Raw genomic sequence first — 19,899 nt, 5'->3', positions numbered from 1 at the left:
CTAGAACTCTCTTTGTCTAACTCTTTGCCCTTGGGGGAGGATTATCTTTCCCTCAATAGTAAGAACAAAAGAGGGAGTGAGGCCCTGAAGCAAAACAGACAGAAAGAGTGCCAGTCTGGGTCGAGCTCTTGACGAGAGAAGGTAGCGCTCCAGATTGAGTGTCCGACGATTGGAGGCTACGAGGAGCCAAGGAATCGATAGGAAGGAATTCCTATAAGAGAACTTTGAAGGAAGTCTGGGTTGGAATCCCGAAGAGGTAGGAGCTGAAAAGGAGTGCTCCAGAAAGGGAGAAGGGTGATCTAAGAGGATAAAGTGCAGAGAGAGATCATCGAGGAAAGACGACTCAGTCTGAAAGAAAAAGATTATAGACGAAAGATCTATAAGGAAAAGGGCTACAAACGTAACAAAAGAGAGAGATCCGAAGTTGTTCCCCACCAAGAGACACATCGCAAAGAAACCCGGGTATTTCTACTACTTTTCTTATCTTTCCTTATTTCTTCTATTCTTCCAATTTCTTTTAGTTTTAAGTTAGTATAAGTTAGTGTAAGTGAATACGGTCCTCGTCAGGTTGTCGCGTGTGTGCAAGATAACTGTTTTTTTTGAGGACAAACTTTTAATTCCTGTATATATAAAATTCTAGAAGTTGTAAAGTTGGGATCCTATGTAAAGAACCTGTTCAGAGAGAATAAAACTACTTTGTATTAAGTTTTATTTTGTACCATTTCGCTCGCGGGATCGTGTACCTCTTGTTACGAACACCACAATGCTGAAGGATACATAGATGATGTATATTTTAGGCAATATTTATATTGACTTTATTGTGATCAAACATATAAATTAATATACTAAAATGTGCCAATTAAGATCCATATATTGCACATTAGAAATTAATAGTTTAAATGTAAATAAATTTAAATAATTATCATTATTTATTTATTATTAATGCTAAATCTTGTTACAAAAATTCAGGAATGTAGCTGTAATCCTCTCGGAGTGGATAGAGGCAATCTTCAATGCGATCTCGATAGTGGTCAGTGTGAGTAAGTAATGACAGAACATGTGGCTTTAATAGACATGTCAATCTTTTAAAAAATTCTGTTTCAAACGATTTTTGTTAAAAAATTTTCAAGAGCTTTTGTTTTATATTTCATAACAAATTATGTTTTTTAGATGTAAATCTAATATTGTCGGAAGAGCGTGCGACAGATGCAAATCGGGATATTGGGCATTTCCTTTGTGTCATCTGTGCAGTTGTGATTTACGAGGAACTACGGAAGAAATCTGCGACCAAGATAACTCCAGATGTCACTGTAAGGTAAAATCATTTTCTAAAAATTTATTTGTTTTTCGTTTCTATTTTTTCTAATTCATATATTTTTATTTATTCATAAAAAAGTAAATATCTTCCTTTTAAGAATTTACAAAAGATTGAACACAGCAAAAAATTATTATCCATTAAGATAAATTCAAAAGTTTCAAGTGATATGAAGAACAAAAATGTAAACAGTAAACAATAATTTTAGAATAATATTCCAAAATTATTGTTAGGACTAATTTTTTTTTTCTTTTAAATATTGATAAAATTATTCATTAGGAGAAATTATTCATTTTCATGCAGAATGCCAGTTAAAAACTAATATACATAAACTAACATCTACAAACGCAATGTATTGTACAGTACATACATAATAAACCAACAACTACTGGATTATATCAGGCTATTATACTAATTAAATTAATTAGTAATTAAAATAATCGTGATATAATAGCCCAATATAATTGCCGATATAATTATATAAAAACTAATATTATAAATATGGCAATTGTTTTTTACTTATATATAAAATTTTAGCTGTAAATGATAATCCACATAGCTTTTTAGAATTTAAACTGTAAATGTGTTTGATTTAATTAGCATTTTTAAATCTTTTTGACTTCATCAGTCTCGATGATTGATTCATTTATGAAGACTCAAAAATTGCTTAAAATCCAACTTTTAAAAATCTGCGTGAATTATTGCGGAAGCTGATCTTATCTTGATCACCAAACACTTTTGTTAGACTTTTTTCATGTTTCGTTTAGTTAATATTTTCTCTAGTGCACCATTAAATTGAAACTTTAGAAATTTACTAATCTCACAATTAAATTTTAATTTTGTTATCTATAAATTTTGTTAACCATTGTGGAAATCAAAGGAGTGATGCTATGGTACATACACCCAGTAACCCCGAGTGGGTACATTTCACTGAAATTGATGATAAGCAATGAAACAAGTTGTCACTTTTCATTACATGATTGCTTTTGACAAAATAAATGATTATTTGTGATTTTTGATGAATAAAATTTTTCTTAGTTTCTATAGATTATCATTTAGCAATAATACTTCAAAGATATTAAAAATTATATAACATTCAGTACAATTTTGTTAGGTGATAAGACTTTACTAGATGATTGTTCAAAAATTCATTTGATAGTTATGAATTAATAAAGCCAATTATAGTAAAAAAGATGGAATAATTAATGCAACTAATTTTTTTTAGCCATATTATATTTCTTTGCTAGGTGTTTTTGTGATATTTGAAGTTCTATTGCAGGAAGGGTATTTAAAATACCATCAGTTATATTATCGACATTTTCACAAAATAACATAAATGTTTGTGTAATTATTGTCTGTATTATTATTAACATTCTGAATTTGGTAGTTGAAATAACTTACTTATGTATAAGAAATATTACTTTGTAAAATTGTAAATGAAATCAAATTAATTTCTAAATTATTTCAGGAAAATGTATTTGGAGATTTCTGTGATCAGTGTAAACCGGGAACGTTTTATCTAGAAGAAAACAATCCAGCAGGATGTAGCAAATGCTTCTGTTTTGGAACTACCGACAGATGCTATAGTTCATATTTCCTATTTACTCAGGTATATTACGAATAAATCAAAATGTGTGTTAAAAACATTGAAATGATTTAAATAATCTGTATTTTAGATAAATGATTACAGAGATTGGAAAAGTGCTGTTGTAAGAGGTAATAATCATTTGATTATGGAAGATACAGACATTGAAATTGAAGAAAGATCATTTAGTGTAACGGCAAGATTAGACGATCTTCCGACGGGAACTTTATTTTATTTTTCGGCACCCGTTACCTATCTCGGAAACAAGGTAAAATTTGCTTTTTGTTAAATGATATTAATAGATGTAATACATCTAAATAAATAGATATTTATTATTTTGTGAATGCTAAAATAAGATTATTGTAGAATAAACATTTTTAAAATGTAACTTAATTTTTAGTTTGAATTTTATTTTAATTAATACATAACAAGTAAGAAAAGCAATATTTATCTGATAGGAAAAGTGAACTTAAAGATTTTTACTTATAACCATGTAAAATATAAAGAAATAAAAATTTTAACCCATACAATAAAAAGTCCTGTTACAGTTTTTTACATATAATTGGAAGAATAAATTAAGATTCCTCTCTGAAATCTTTGATTCTCACTTTGAACAAACTCCATTTTTTTTTAAATGTAAATTATGACAAAAAAAAATCAGGTTCCAAAAGAAAAGGAATTTCTTATTTTAAATCACAATATCATTCACTCATCTCTCTTTACATTTCCTTTCAATAATTCATTTAAAGTGCATGATAACATAAGAAAAGTCAATTAAAGACATAAGAATTGTAGTAATGAAGCTAAGATTGCAAGAAAAATAAACTTGTGGTATTGTCAATTTACCATACAATTTAATTTGTAATACTATAATATACAGTAAAACTTTACTAATTTGGACTAATTGGGGAAACCTAGTCTGAATTGGCAAAGTTTTTACTCAAATCAGTATTGTGTAATTCAGAGAGTATACTTTAAATGAACAAATACAATTGTTTAATAAACTTTTGTAATGCAAAAGTGTTCTTGTCACAGACATTTACTAATTTGGACTTAAAAAAGAAGGTAAGTTTTGTTTTTGATTCCATTTCTAAGTGTTCCTCACTCACGTCTTGACTCTTGTTAAAGCCAAGATTAGAATTGACAAATGCATAAATCAACATCTACAAACCTGATGTACATACATAATATACCAACTACTACTGAATTATTTCGGGCTATTATATCGCAGTTATTTTAAATTATGAATAATTCATTAGTTGTGGGCATATAATTGACAAATGCATCATTTTAAAAAGTATACATTGCAGAATAGTAGTATAAATTATCGCAAATTCTTAATTAGCAAAGGTTAGCAAGGTTTTTTTATATACACTCAAACCTGTTTTTGTGCGATTTTTTATTTGTGCGATTTGTTTTGTGTGATTTTTTGTGTGCAATATATGAATTTCAATCAAATTGGTATACTGCACAAAAATAATTGCACAAAACACATTGCACGTATAAAAAATCGCACAAAAAAAGACTGCACAAAAACCGGTTTGAGTGTATTAAAATCATAAAAGCTTTCTTTTCTTTATTCATCTGTATTAATTGAATTTTTTCCAAAATGGAGGTATAATGAAAGTCTTAGATTAGTTAACTTGAAAAATATCTATTAATTAAATTATTATAACTGAAATGATACTTATTTCATTTCATATTTCAGATAAAATCGTATGGTGGAAATCTGCGATTCACATTAAGTACCGAGGATCACGAATCGATCGTAGGGAGCATAATTGGTCCAGACATTATTTTAATGGTAGGGACATTCTATATTTATTTGGAAATGTATTTCTGGATCTCCTTAATTATATAAATGAATTTGATATATATTTGAAAATAGGGCAATAATATTACTATTGTTCATAATCACGTGGAACAACCTAGTGAAGATACTTTTGAATTTCAAGTTAATATTATAGAGGTAAGTCTAGCATTAGTCTAGTTTTTATGTAATATTTTATCAGTTTTGAAAATTTACTTATGATATGATACTTTATATATTAATATACATTTCAATTCTGAAGAAAATATTTTTATGGAGAGGTTTGATTGGAATTGTTGAATTATATTCACATTTAAAAATGTGCTTATTGTCTAGTTTTGAGGTAATACTAGTATTTTTATCCTATTTAGTAATAATACAAATTAATTTAACATGTAAAAAAAGAACAGTTTATTATCAAAAATTGATCATGTTTTTATGGCTGAACTTCTTAATATAAGCAAATTCCAATGAGTTAGATTTTAGTTCTTATCAAAAGTCTACTTTATTGAAGTTCACTTATTTGAAGAAATTGAACTTATATTCATTGTTTATATTAATATTTTCATTTCTCATTTTGTATCACATCCTGTCACATCATTTATCTTATCTTGATGCATTCAGTTATAACAAGTCATTCTATATTATGCTATAAACATTATTTCTTATATATTGAAGTACAGTATTAGGGTCATATTAACACATGAACACACCATACTGCGGTCTGGTCTTTCTGCTCGTTGCTAATATTTTTGTTCTATACCTGTTTCTATATAATGTCTCTAAAGAAACTGGGCTGTCAAAAGTGCTCAAGATTGTCCTACTGTTCGACGTTTTAGTTGAAGGGTAGAATTGTTAAATTACTACTTCGATACATTACATCATTTCATTTCAATATTCATTAATCACATATTAAACTGATACTGATTCATCACCAAAAATAAATTATTTTTGCATTTAAAATAGCTTTATAATAAGAATACTTTACAATATTTTGTTTTAGGCTCTCTAAGCAATATTACTTTATTACTCAATACTACACAAACATTTTACTTGTTCTACGCTTTGTAATAAATAAAATTAATTTTATAAATATTCTTCATACATTAAATCTCCCGAGATAATATTTATTGATGTTTAAAGTCTTGGGTCTTTTTACATAACACAAAAGAACTAAGTTTTATTTTAAAATTTAATATAAATGCAGATAATCAAAAATAACAAAAAATATAAAAATTATTATTTTATTGAAATCTTTATTGATTTTTATATATTTTAACTCAATTTGATCTGTTATCATCAGCTTTGACATTATTAGAATTAGTGTAATTTGTTGACAGATCTGAGAAAGTTTTCTATTATCTATAATGTATGTAAAAAACCAATAAACCAAGTTTTTAAATTTAAAGTTTTTGAAGTAATAAATTTTAAGATGATTTAAGATATTTACATCGAGTAAAGTTTTTGGCTTGACTCTTACTAAGATCTAATTTATGATTTTTATGTATTGAAACCAAATTTATAATTTTGATTTTTTACAAAGTATAAGGCAGAAACACAATCCTTTAATAAAAAAGGTCTATCTCCTGTTTATTTTAATAATTTAACATGTTCCTCATGAAGAATTGCAGTTCATTATGCCACTGATAAAAAAAAATTCATAAAAATTAAAACAAGTTAAATAATTTCTTCTACAATTAAATCAATTTATAAATTATTTTGAAATAAAATATAATTTTGGATATAATTATAAAAATCAGTATTTATAAATAAAATGTTTCAATACATATGCTATAATAAAAAGTTTAGACTAGGTTTTTTTAAGATGAGAAACTGCTGATAAATCTCCTTGACTTTTGTAGAGAGAATTTCAACATCTGACAGGAGGGGAAGTAAGCAGAGAACAAATGATGATGGTTTTGGTTAATTTGGAACTTCTCCTTATTCGTGGTACTCATTTTCAACCACCAATTACTATCACGTAAGATAAAATGTTAATAACTAATTTTAATACTTATAATTATGTTTAAAGTTGAAAATTTTTCACATTTGAATGTTAGCTTAAGTAACGTCGTGATGGACGTCATGTCCGACAATTACGTCGCCGACGGACCCAAAGCCTTGAGAGTCGAACAGTGTCAGTGCCCTCCAAATTATCAAGGAACGTCTTGTGAGGTAGTATTTTTGATTTTAAATTTATTATTCTATCAGAATTTGAAATGGGGGAGTTCAGATAACATGCCACTTGATGTCTTTATACAATAGGTTCGGTTTTTACCTCGGTAAATATCAGATTTTTCTTCAGTATCTGTTGCTACTCCTTATTTTTTTCAGTGAGAAATTAGGAGATGGCCGAGCGGTCAAAGTGGTAGCCTATCGCTCCGAGGGACCCAGATTGAATCCAGATGGGTTGAAAAATCCCCAGGAAATTTTTTGGGGTCCGACCAGATACGTCAGCCCTCGTCCCTTGCCTCCCAGCTGACCATTGTGGGCCTGGCCAAACCCATAATGGGCTTGCTAAAAGAGGCCCTCTTAGTGCCCATGACAGAAAGAGTTAAAAGGGGGGGAATTAAGAGTAAAACCAGTCAAAATATAGTGGTATAATTTGGTTGATTTTAACTTCTTTGTGACAGCCTGTGGTTTTAAATCAGTAGAGTACCTATAAGACACACATGGATACAATCATTGCATCCATGTCTTGTAGATATTTTAATTAAATCTTTACCTTTAACTATCACAACAAAACACTAATCAGAAAGGTATTGTTAGAAATTATAAAATATCTCTGATTTGAATAAATCGCTGCTTGGTCCATTTCAATTTACTTTGTAATATGAAAATTTGTTAATGGTATTGATTTACCACTGAAATAGCTGATTCCTTATTTGAGTGTAAAAATTTAAAACACACTCAGTTCTATATAAAGAAGTTCAACTTCTTTTCATTTAATATTCCATTTTTAAACTGACGTTTTAAATTTGAACATGAAAATTGAAGAATCCAAGAAAAGGCAAAATGCAGTTTCATTTTTAAATACTTTATTTTTCATGTTCAAATTTAAAACTCTGGAAACAGAATGCTAATAATTCAAAAATATTAAATGAAGAAGTCCAGTTTTTCTCTTTTCACGTAAGACAGTAAATTTTAAGATTCTACAGTATCAAGAAAATATTTTAGAATGATATTTATATTAGTTAATCAAAGTATCAATAATCTTAAATTTTAAAATTCAATTCAGTTGCTCCTATTCTATATTTAAACTAGTTTAATTTAACTTTTTTAACTTATAAAAAAATCTGTTTTTTACTCTAGTGATGATATAACTCAAAATATGATTATAATTTTAATACAATGTCTTACATTCATCAGTAGAAGATTAAAAAAACAACTTATAGAAACCTTATAGAGCAGACTATCATATTCAAAACTTTCATCTAATAAATTTCTAAATAATAATTATTCTTTCTGATGATAGAAGTACAGAAATTCAATGGCTTTAAGATCATTTTGATTAATATTTATATTAATGTTTTTTTTTTTAAAGCCAATTGATCAAATATATCTGGAACAAGAAAGAAATAAGTCATAAGATAAAAGTAGCTGTGTACACTACAGTTTTTAAACCTATATTAACATATGGGTGAGAAATAAAGGAATTTACCAAAAATTAGAAGCAGCAGAAATGAGAGTGTTTAGAAAAATTAGTGGTGTTAATAGATGGATACAGTGGCAAAATCATATTAAAAATGAAGACATAAGAAAAAATCTTAAGATAACAAATATTCAGTTGAGAGTAAGTGAGGTTAATCTGAGGCGGTTTGGCCATTTGGAAACAATGGGAGAAGACCAACTGGTCAAACAGGTATTCGAAGCTAAAATCAAAGAGTAATACTAATGGAATGACCTAGATGAAGGTGGATTGATAGTGTTAAATTCCTTTTTTCTAAAGTCAAGTAGACTTTAATCCAGGCTAAAAATTTGTCTGTTGATAGGAGAGTTTGGAAAAAAGTAGAGTTTAATTTTTTTACCACATTGACCTGTACAGCCTCTGGATATCAGAAGGAATGGATGATGATGAACTTTAGTTTTTCCAGATTTAAAAAAAAAAATTTGAAATTTAGCATTCTAATAATTTTCTTAAGGTCTTCATATTTGTTCATGAAATATAAGTACCTCATTTCTTTTTAAAAATCCTAATGTAATTATGATTTCTCAGTTCTAACCGATTGATAAGTGAAAATCTTCATCTTACTCTGTTTTACAAAATTTAAATCTGAAATCTTTATTTAGCAATTATACTGCTGGATAGAAAAAGTGAAACACTAAGAACATGTTGATAAATGGATGTTTCTCTTTTTCTGTCCAGGAGTGTAATAAAACAATTGCATGAGAGAGAAATAATTTTCTTAATAAAAATAAGCTATTGTTGGCTAATTTATTTCGCAAATTAAGGCTATCATCAAGAATCTTTTTTTCAATATCAAACTTTCAAGAATCTTTTCTTATATTCCAAATTAAAAGAAAAATTTGGTAATCTTGACTTTTGTAATTATTATTATTATTTTCATTGATGAAATTTTTTCAATAAATTATTAATATAAGTATACATAATTTGATAATAAATATAAAACAATGTTTTCTTCTTTTGTATTTATCCCTGAAAAATTGTTGCTTTAATACTTTAGATTTTTTAATAAGGATAACGATGTTAAATGAATAATTTATTTTTAGGAATGTGCTCCCGGGTATTATCGATCTAAGACGGGTCCTTACTTAGGATTTTGCGTACCGTGCCAGTGCAACGGAAATTCGGAATCCTGCGATGTTAAAACTGGAAAATGTTTTGTAAGTTGTTTAGAGAAAATACCAATTATTCAGTGATAACAGAAATTTTAATCTTCTACACAATGATTTTTACAAAAATTTTGCATTTTTATGTGTATAAAAAAAGGTACATCAGACTACATTTAAAATGAAAAAAATTGAGAAAAATGCATTTGAGAATTTGTCATACCAAAATTTATTATAACAATAACAAGTGTAAATAATTAAGGTTATATTATTATTTCACATTTTGACGAGTGTTTAATACTACACACAGACATGCATCCAATATGCTACAATCTTTATTTATATTATAAGTAAATGATTCTTAATGGTTGAGGAATGACTGTATAAGAGGTTGCTTTTCTTAATGACAAGTTTTCCAATGGAAACTAATTTAGTATTATTTGTATAGGTTATTTTTTACCAACTGTACAGTACATATATAATATTAACCTTTGTTAGGAATCCGAAAAGTTTATCATATGCAACATATCTGATCTTTCAGTCACGAATAAGATCATTAAAAATAAAATTTTGTTTAAATTTAGACTATGAAATTTGCCCAATAAATATTGATTCACCAGTGAGGATGTCATTTTGTTAATATAAATTCTTTTATTCTGGATAACATCTCCCATTTAATTCAGATTTCATTGAATTATCAAAATGAACATGATATAATAGTTTAAAATAAATGAATCAAAAAACTAAGAATTATGATTGCAGACTGGAAACATGATCTTCCCAATAATACCAAATCTATTAGTATAACTTGAGTGGTTTATTCAAAATGATATCAGGACTTCAAAACATTTTAAATGTTAGTTCAGAAATTTAATTAAGATTTCTTATCTTTTCATAATCTACCCCTCCTGTTTATATATGTGCATATACAAGATTATCTCAAGAATCAAAATTTTAAGTGTACTAAATAATTAATTAGAGCCTTTCTTTGTGTTCTTTATAACTATTTAAAATTAAATCAATAAACTAACATAACAAGCATCTTTTATTTAAAGAAAACAATATTTATGCTGAGGAACTTACAGATGATGATTTAGTTAAGATAATATGCAAATTAAGAGATTTTTCTTGAATTTGTGATTGGAAAAACAAATTATTCATAAAACAACATAATAAATTAATTTGTGCTGTATAAATTATTTAAATTAAGAAATAGATTATGATGACATGATTTAATATCTGCTATTTCAATAGACTTTTTTTTTTTTTTTTAATATTAAATATGTAATGACTCCATTACAGAATATGTTGTTAGAGCTAACTTTGTCCAATAATCCAGCAAATTCCAGGTAATCTTCAATTTTTGAACATTTTGTTGCTATATTCATTATAGCTGATCCACCATTCTCTGAGATTTTACTTTCATAAATCTTCTTCTCAAGTCTTTCATAGTTAATTGTTTTTAAGCATTTAAACCAATGATTTCCACTGTATAATAATAATAATATCTAGATCGTTGATCATTAATTTTCTGCTACTTAGAATTTCATTGATTAAAAAAGACAGGAATGAAAGAAAGATTTTTCTTTTTTTTAGAATAAAAAGCTGCTTCTGGTCCTTGTTTATATGTTGTATACTTGTAATTAAAATAACAAATTTTGGGTACGTTCGTTAAGTCGAACGAGTTAAACACGTTAGTAACAAATCGTTCAAAAAGTAGTAGTCTCGCTCGGTGCACATGCTCCGCGGTGATGATGTATCGAACGAAACTCTAACTCTTTCCTTCGTGAGCTTTGTTAGTTTACTTTGTTAAGAAAATGGAGCCTGACGATATCGATGTTTCTAGATCTACTCGAGTGATTTTTTAAATTGTGAATTAAAAAATGAAATGATTGAAATAACTGTCCATCCGAAGCAACCTAAGAAAAATATTTTGGATAAGGCTGCACTAGCAACATTCATATCTTCGATTTTAGAAACAGCCATTTAGTTATAACGAATCGTTCGAAAAGTCTTAACGAAACAAGAATAACGATGACGTCATTCTTGTTTAACTCGTTTGACTTAACGAACGTACCCATATACTCATCTTTAACAAATATTTGTCTTTATTGGTTTGATTCTGTTTTTGTTTACAGATTTCTTATTTTAAATTCAAAAACACATCATATCTATCATAAAATTTATAAAATATCAGTAAATGTTGGAAATATTGTTAAAATGTATAACTTAATAACACTGGCCAACAAATTTTTTTTTGTTGAATATCTATCAACACCTGTTCTTAAGTAATTTGGGAGTGCTGAATTCAGATTGGAGGTTTCTTTTTCCAGAAAGCTCAGGTTTTTTGCAGTCAATAAATGTCAAAATTTCAATCAACTCATTGACCTCTTTGTGTATGTGGATAGATATTTGATGAAACACATTCAAAATGAACTGAGCAATAAAAATTAAATTGCAACATAGTCTAAATGTCTTTAGTAATACAAACTGAAACCCATATAGTCATAAACTATCTTAACATTAGCTAATTAATAAACATTAAGTTGCAAAATTGTGTAAAGTCCTTCATTGGTACACACAGGCATAACCTGTCCTAAAATGAGTTGATTAGTAAACATTACATTGCAAAATAGTCTACATGTCTGTATTGGTAAAAAATGGAAACACAGACAGGCATCAACTGATTGTTACATAACACATTTGGTCCTATACTGGGGGCTAAGTGCAAGTGCATATGATCAAGACAAATTTGTGTTTCAGGCCATCACATTTGTGACCTATTTCAGGACAATCCTGTTTAATGCTCCAACAGTAGTCTGCCATCATATACTTGTTTCATCTCCCTTGGTAGCACTCTTCCATGCTCTTCGGGTCATGGGAATTCCGAAAGGTAACCCCTTACGTTTCCCTTTTGTCCAATCATCCAGCATTTCCTCGCAGTTGTGACACAACCTATGTGGGGCCCATTTCTTGTCTTGGTCCCCAAATAGTAAGTTCAAAGTATACTTTATAAGTGCACCTCATGAATGAAGTTATATTATGCTTTGTCAAAAAGGGTGAAGTATCCACAAATGTAGTAAAAACTGTCTGGATTGTTTGTACATGAACATCTTGTAGTCATGATCAGAACTGAAAAAGAACCAATTTTCATATCTACACAATTTTATCATATACCATGCCAATAACATAAACATAATGCTGGAATGCAAAGTTCGAATTGTATGAAAACTAGAGCACGGAGAAAAAAATCATTTGCAGATTTGAAATTAGCATGCCCAAATTATTAAGAATCAGTGAAAAAAATCTCATTCAACTGAGATTTTGGAAAAATTTATTGGCCAATGTAATTATTATGCTTTTTTAAAATTTTATATGAATTTCAATAAGAATTTTTAATTTTAGAACTGTAGACATCACACTACAGGTGACCATTGTGAATTATGTGCACCTGGATATCATGGAGATGCAACTAAAAATGATTGCTTGATCTGTGCTTGTCCTCAACCTAATGAATCTAATAAGTAAATATATTAAAATTTTACTTTCTTAAAAAATTAATTTTAAATCTGAACTAGTTTTTAAAATAAATTACAATTAGATAAATATATATTTGGGTGTTTACAGCGACAAAAAGTTTGCTGTGTTGGAATTCACTCTAATAACAGTTTTTCTCAAGCACTTTTCTGACAATGGGCTTGTTACTTGAGATACACAAATGAATCAGCTTAAGAGCTCAGCCTAACTTGTTTATGTAATATCTGGTTATTGTACATTCTAAGACTATTGAAACCCATCCCTAACTATCCTACCCTCACTAAGAAAATTACATGACATGGCATCTGTCAAATAATTTTCTTAGTTGGAGGTGGGGGTGTTAGGAGTGAGATGTCAGTTATCTTAGACTTTATAACAACCAGATGACAGTTCATAAACGACCAAGTTAGAACTACTTACAAATGTATCAGCTTGGTAGCTGTTGCCTGAAAGTTCTTGAGAAAAACTGTTATTAAATTGAACTTCAATAAAGCAAACTTTTTGTTATTACATTTTTAAGGTTTACAATGGTACCTTGTACTTTAAATGTTAAATTCAAGAGAAATTTAAACTTAGAAGCATCATTTGAACTCCAGATTGAATGTTCCAACTTTTCAACTACATACTTAACTACATACAATGTGTAAAAGTCATCTGTTGTGCCAAAGTTGTTCCTTGTTCCTACTTTAAACACATTCTTGCATTAAACTTTCTTTGCTTTATTTTTGGTGTGTTTATATATATAACTCTTACCTATTAACCATGGCATCCACTAAGAGAGAGGTTGCAGTATCGACAATTGAGATAAAAAGTGAATTTTTTGTGAAGCATGAAATCGATACATATGTGACAGATCTGGTGACCATGTTTAAGATGCTTAAATCGACAGTGTGCAACCAGTAAATGCAGTTTTCATTTTGTTATATAGTATTTACATATTTTAATTCTTGTTTTTATGTTTATTACTTAGAGCATTTAATTGGGTCTGTTTTTGCCATTTACATTTATCAAAATGAGTATTGTTTAGGATCTGGGAACAGATTAATTCACTTTTCCTTATTTCTAATGAGGAAAACTGATTCAAACTTTGAATGGGTTCCCGGAATGAATTAAAAGTTGAAATACAAGGCACCACTGTACTATAATATGTGGTGTAATGAGATGATCAGTTTTTAAATTTTTTAAAATTATAGTTTTGCAGAAAGTTGTGAAGTTTCACCAAGTGGCTTTGAAATTAGTTGCAATTGTAAACCTGGTTATTATGGACCCCGATGTGAAGTGTAAGTAAATTTTTTTTATATGTCTAAAATATTTGCAACAACAAATCCAAACTTAAACAATAAACTATTTGTATACGTTAGATGTGCCGCAGGATATTACGGCCAACCCGAAGTTCGCGGAAGCCAGTGCCTCCCGTGCCAATGTAGCGGGAACATCGACACTAATATTCCGGAAAGTTGTGATTCGGTGACCGGTGAATGCGTATTATGTCTAAATAATACTTTTGGTGCCGCCTGTGAACTCTGTGCTCCCGGATATTATGGAGATGCAATAAGCCAAAAAGATTGCAAACGTACGCACATAAACTGACAAATAATTCATATTCTTTTAATGTATAAATTTGTATATTAGTTATCATTTGAAATTTACAATAAAAAAACTGATAATTAATTTTGGCTGATGCCATATTTTTCTTTTCAGCATGCAACTGTGATTCTTGTGGTACGAGTTATTGTAATCATAACACTGGTGAATGTGTTTGTCATCATAATGTAATTGGCTATGAATGTGATCAATGTGCAGTAAGTATATTGTAAATTGTTTTTTAAAACTTTTTTGGAATTCATTTTAATTTGTTCTATTAGAAAAATTCTACTGTGGCCGTCGGCCATATTATTCGCGTATTTTATATGTTTTTAATACGTAATATAAGTTAGTGTTAGCAATTCCTTTCTTTCTTTTGTATTATCTATCCTCCTTTACTTTCCCCACCACTCCTTTTTACCCTTTGGGTGGGATTATCGTTTCTAAGAAAGAGACAACGAATAGAACAATAGAAGGGACGGTGCCGTGGGTCTTGACGAGAGAAGGTGTGAAAAGGAAGCGATCTCGACCGAGGTGGATAAGTTAGCAGCAGAAGAAAAGGAAAGGATACGACGGGAGAGTGAGAGATTCACCGAGAACACGGAAAGCCTATAAAAATCAAACAAGACTCAAGAGCGGTATCCCACCAAAGTATTTCAATCTTCGTCTATTTTTATCTACATGTATATATTTGTTCTTCCCCTTAGTTATAAGTAGAATAAGTTTAGTTTTAAGATCTACACGCGTATAATTTGTCAGGTTCCATTTTGAGCGCGCTCTTTCGACTGTAAAAAGCCTTTCTTTGTAAAGTTGGGATCCATAAAGAACCTGTTTCTGTTCTTTCTGGCGAGAATAAAATCGTACCTTTGTTAAAAGTAACATGTTTCGATTATTATTTTGTGTCGGTCTGTTCGCGGAAACCGTTACCTCGTCACGAATCCGCACACTACAATGTCAAAATCCAGTTATCCTCTTCAGTTGATCACCTGCTTGCTTATACACCAGTACATTGCTGCTGAAAAGTGGAGATTTCTAATGATTTCTGGAGTTGCAATGAAGTAAAAAATAAATTTATAATTTGCATATTTCTTGCATTGACCTAATTGACAGTATTTTGCATTATCCTGTTACTCATTGGTTAGATAATTGCATCAGTCTATGTAGTGCTATATATGGGCAGCTTGTAAATGGTGTATGATTTTTTGTAGCAGGTGATCATTCAGTCTGAGATATTATTGTAAATCTACAATACATATTTTCCTATTGAGGTGGGGGCACAAATGATTACAATATCTATGCTTCGTATATGAAATTTTATATTTTCAATGCTTAAAACAAAGTAAATAGTCTGAAATCTAAAAATTATAAGTAACAAAAACAGTGTAGTATAGTGTAGATAAATTTTATTAATTAATTACTTTTTTATTATATAAGATTATTAATTTCAGCCAAATCATTGGGGATTTTCAAGATGTCAGGGATGTGCACCTTGCAATTGCGAGATAGCATCGAACAGTCTGCAGTGTGATCTTGAAACAGGACAGTGCGACTGCAAGCCAGGAGTAACCGGAATGACTTGTGGCATCTGCGAACCCGGATACTGGTTATATTCAGCAGAAGGCTGCATCTGTAAGCAAAATTATTATTATTATTTTTACTTTCTATGAAATTATGAAAGTTTTAAATAGCTTACCTATATAAATATGCTTATTCAATTTACACTGGAAAAATTTTGCTTTTTCTAGAGTAGAATTACACTCTACATGATCTTATAGTTTTGTATTAGTAATATAAAATTATTATTAATATATATATTTTTTTGTCTTGAAAAGACTTGTAAAGTATGATAAGAGAATTTTATGGAAGTGTATATTAAAAGACTGTTTGCAAGATATAAAGAAGTTATGTAAATATTTTTAGTAAAGAAATTTTAATGTTTGATAGTTATGGGAATTTACAATATTGCTAATATCTGAAATATGTAAATTCTAATTGTTCTGAATATATGTGGGGCCTAGCTGCGAAACATGGCATGTGGTGTTTTTTTCTTGATATTTTGAGAAAAAAACAAAAAAAACCTCTCATACAAAATGGTTTAAATTAATACTTAAAAATGCCAGAGGGGATATTATACAATAGCATGATTGATAAAATGGAATCCAATAGATTTGGATGTACAACAGAGATTTTGAAACATTCCTCAATTCTGTTACGGTCAAAAATCATGTAGCACACTTTGTAACTACATATAGTATGAATATTATAATAGTAATTAAACAGAATAATAAATTTTCAGCATGTAACTGTGATGAAAAATATTCTGCGGGAGCCGTCTGTAACCCCGACACTGGCCTCTGTCAGTGCCTTCCCGGAGTCATTGGTGATAAATGTGACAGATGTCCTTATCGTTGGGCATTTGTGGATAAAATTGGTTGTCATGGTAAGTTGAAATTTAGAGGAATTTTTTTTATCTTTCAGCTCAAACATTTCAGAACCTTTTAGAAAGTTTTTTTAGAACAAATAATATAATCCGTCGAGTGAGTAATAATCATTACTGTGTCTCAAATTATTTAGCAGTGTTTAAAATAAATTTGATGTTTAAGTAACTATCGTTGAAGAAGAAATCCTTTTATTTTATACTCAAATGAATTAGATAGAGTTCACTGTATATTATATTAAACCAGATTCAAATACAGTTTCCTTTTGGCCATCCAACTATATTAAATTCTTACTAATATACAGATAAATTTAAATCAATATAAGGAAGAAAAACTTGTAATGATTTCTATTACAATTTTCACAACTCACTTCCAATGATAAATTACATCAAATTGATGCCAAAAAATATAAATTAAAGAAACACATTTGCATTTTGTAAAAAAGCTAATGAATAATTATACAATTCAAGTAGATTATTTAAATTATTTCACTTTATTAGCAAGGTTGAGGCCAAAGTTTTAAATGTGAAAACGTGTACGTTGGACGTTCAGGACTGCTTTCCTGTAAGTTGTAGTGCTGCGCTACTTTATTGTTTTGTTTGTATAGTTATATATTATATTGTGTATATAAAACATCGTTCGTTACGTGTCGGGATCTACTTTTTGTATGATTGTTTGCGGAATAGTGTACCGTATCACCGTTCCTGTCTACACCAGTCGGAGTGGGCTAATTGGCCAAAGGGAGCATTCATGCATGACAGGTAATATAAAAGGGACCGTCGCACATGCCGAAGAACTTTTTCTGGTTTTTCTTCGTGGAAAGCTAATCCGTTTCCATCCGTAAGAACAGGACATCCTCGACCTCGTGGCGTGTATCTATGGACAGTATATAGTTTACGGAACAAAGTAATATTATTATTGTAAACGTGGTATATTCATTTACAATAATTTATTTGTTTGTAGTATTATTGTTCGTCAGTTATTGTATTGGTTATAATTGTTTATTATTGTAAACGTGGTATACCCGTCAACCATACTGTTGTTGGCCCCGATCCTTGATTTTATTAAAGTCGTCATCTTGTTTCAATTAGTATTGTACAGTCCTTTATTTCATTTACACCCAGACTCAATATATTCCGATATATTAGAGATCAAAACAAAGTCTATAAGTTTGACAATGGCATTTGGAAAGTCAGTAGAATCATGCTCGACATTCCAAACGCCATTGTCAAACTTCTAGGCTTACAGGAAAGCGGCGCCGAACGTCCGACGTACACGTTTTTGCATTTTAAACTTCAGCCTCAACCTCGCTATTGTTGACCTCAATTCTCTTATAAAATAGTTTTTGGCATCAACTGTCAAAATTGGGGTGATATGCTTAAAATTAAACTGAATAGTCAGTAATGTGATTAAAAGTTTTCAAATATTTGACTTTAATATAAATTTCTTTCTTTAAATTAGAATGTGGCCCATGTGTTCATGCTCTTTTGGACGATACTGATTATTTAAAAAGTGTGATTGATCCTGTTTGGGAAGAGATGACAGACATTTCTACAAGTTATTTTGCCTATCAACGTTTGAATAATGTCAATAAAAGTGTTCATGAACTTTGGGTAAGTAAAAATTATCATTTATAACCAACTTCTTGTAAAACTGAGGGATAAAGTACACAAATATGTAAAATTTTGATGAAATTCTCATAACAGCAAAACATTAAATAAAATTTTTTTTGCAAAAAGTTTTCAGTAATACTTATAATTTCATGAAAATATTTATCAGTTTCAAAGTGCTTCTCTCCAAAGCTAATAATGTTATATATCAAGTCAATATTTAAAATCTTGGCAGACTGTATTTAATTTCTTTTTAAATTCTTGAAAATAGTTGTAACAAACCTGAATCCTTACCTACAATTTGACCAACATAATAATGTGAAGGAATTCTTCAATTATGTTGTCAAAATTGATAGAATGCCTAACCTATGATCACCATGTTATAAATGCCCATCAGTCATTCACAGAAGCACTTAATTTGCATGACACTGTCAATGTCTTCTTTTCATTTATCAAACTAGAAGAACATCAAAAAAACAATATATGGAAACTCACTAACAAAGAGGACCAGACATTTCGATGAGCATGTAGCCCTAAACACAAACAGCTCCTCATCCAAATAATAGGATCCACTTCAAGTGTTTTAGAAAAATGGGTCTCTGAAAATTGAGTGTTTAGTTTATAAGTCTTTGGAAGTTTCACTTCTTGTAATGGCAATAGCTGAGTTAATCAGACAGTATGCAGTGGAGCTACTTGATATAGGTTTGAGCCTTTGAAATTTTAGTTTTTTTAAGTTCTGAAGCATCAACCATTGGCTGAGTGAATAAAACTATCAAATGCCGATAGTTTATTGCAGGTTCATGCCTCACCAATATTCTGGCCATATGAAGTTTTTTTGGTTTTCTTGATGTGTGTAACACTAAACAAGGGCTAGTTTTCTGTAGAAAATCTTCCTGGAAGGAACTCCCTTGACAGATCACTCAAGTGTTGCACTGCCTTATCCAATCTAATTCAATCTTAACTTCTCAAGCAACCCTGCAGGACATGTGTATGGATGACTAGTACCAGTACATTGCAAAATTCCTCTGCAAGTGGGACTTATTATGTATAGTACAAATAAATAATTCTGCAAATATTTTAAGTTGATATTCATTCATTTTATCAATATCTTTTCCTTTGTTAAAATTTTCTCCAATGGTGGTAACCCTCAGATTCCCATTTTCCTAGAGACATCCACTCCTAAACTTTCCCACAATCTACAAGTGGAGAATTCTCCCTGTTTTTATTTC

General features: G+C 29.5%; 1 protein-coding gene across 1 annotated transcript in view; it reads left to right on the top strand.

The window, feature by feature from the left end:
* The window catches only part of LanA (laminin subunit alpha), a 167,504-nt gene that overhangs the window by 89,899 nt on the left and 57,706 nt on the right, over positions 1-19,899 (top strand). Inside the window, 16 exon segments of the mRNA XM_067285291.1 lie at positions 970-1,040; positions 1,171-1,315; positions 2,784-2,924; positions 2,992-3,168; positions 4,609-4,704; positions 4,789-4,869; positions 6,573-6,691; positions 6,771-6,885; positions 9,442-9,555; positions 12,907-13,025; positions 14,232-14,318; positions 14,400-14,611; positions 14,740-14,840; positions 16,071-16,251; positions 16,919-17,062; positions 18,522-18,673. Of these exon segments, the coding sequence (XP_067141392.1) occupies positions 970-1,040; positions 1,171-1,315; positions 2,784-2,924; positions 2,992-3,168; positions 4,609-4,704; positions 4,789-4,869; positions 6,573-6,691; positions 6,771-6,885; positions 9,442-9,555; positions 12,907-13,025; positions 14,232-14,318; positions 14,400-14,611; positions 14,740-14,840; positions 16,071-16,251; positions 16,919-17,062; positions 18,522-18,673 (2,055 nt within the window).

Source organism: Centruroides vittatus, unplaced genomic scaffold (assembly GCF_030686945.1).
Source record: "Centruroides vittatus isolate TY-2023 unplaced genomic scaffold, ASM3068694v2 scaffold_2520, whole genome shotgun sequence".
NCBI classification, from domain to species: domain Eukaryota; kingdom Metazoa; phylum Arthropoda; class Arachnida; order Scorpiones; family Buthidae; genus Centruroides; species Centruroides vittatus.
Note: the sequence above shows the minus strand (reverse complement) of the source record. Positions and strands in the feature narration are given on the sequence as shown.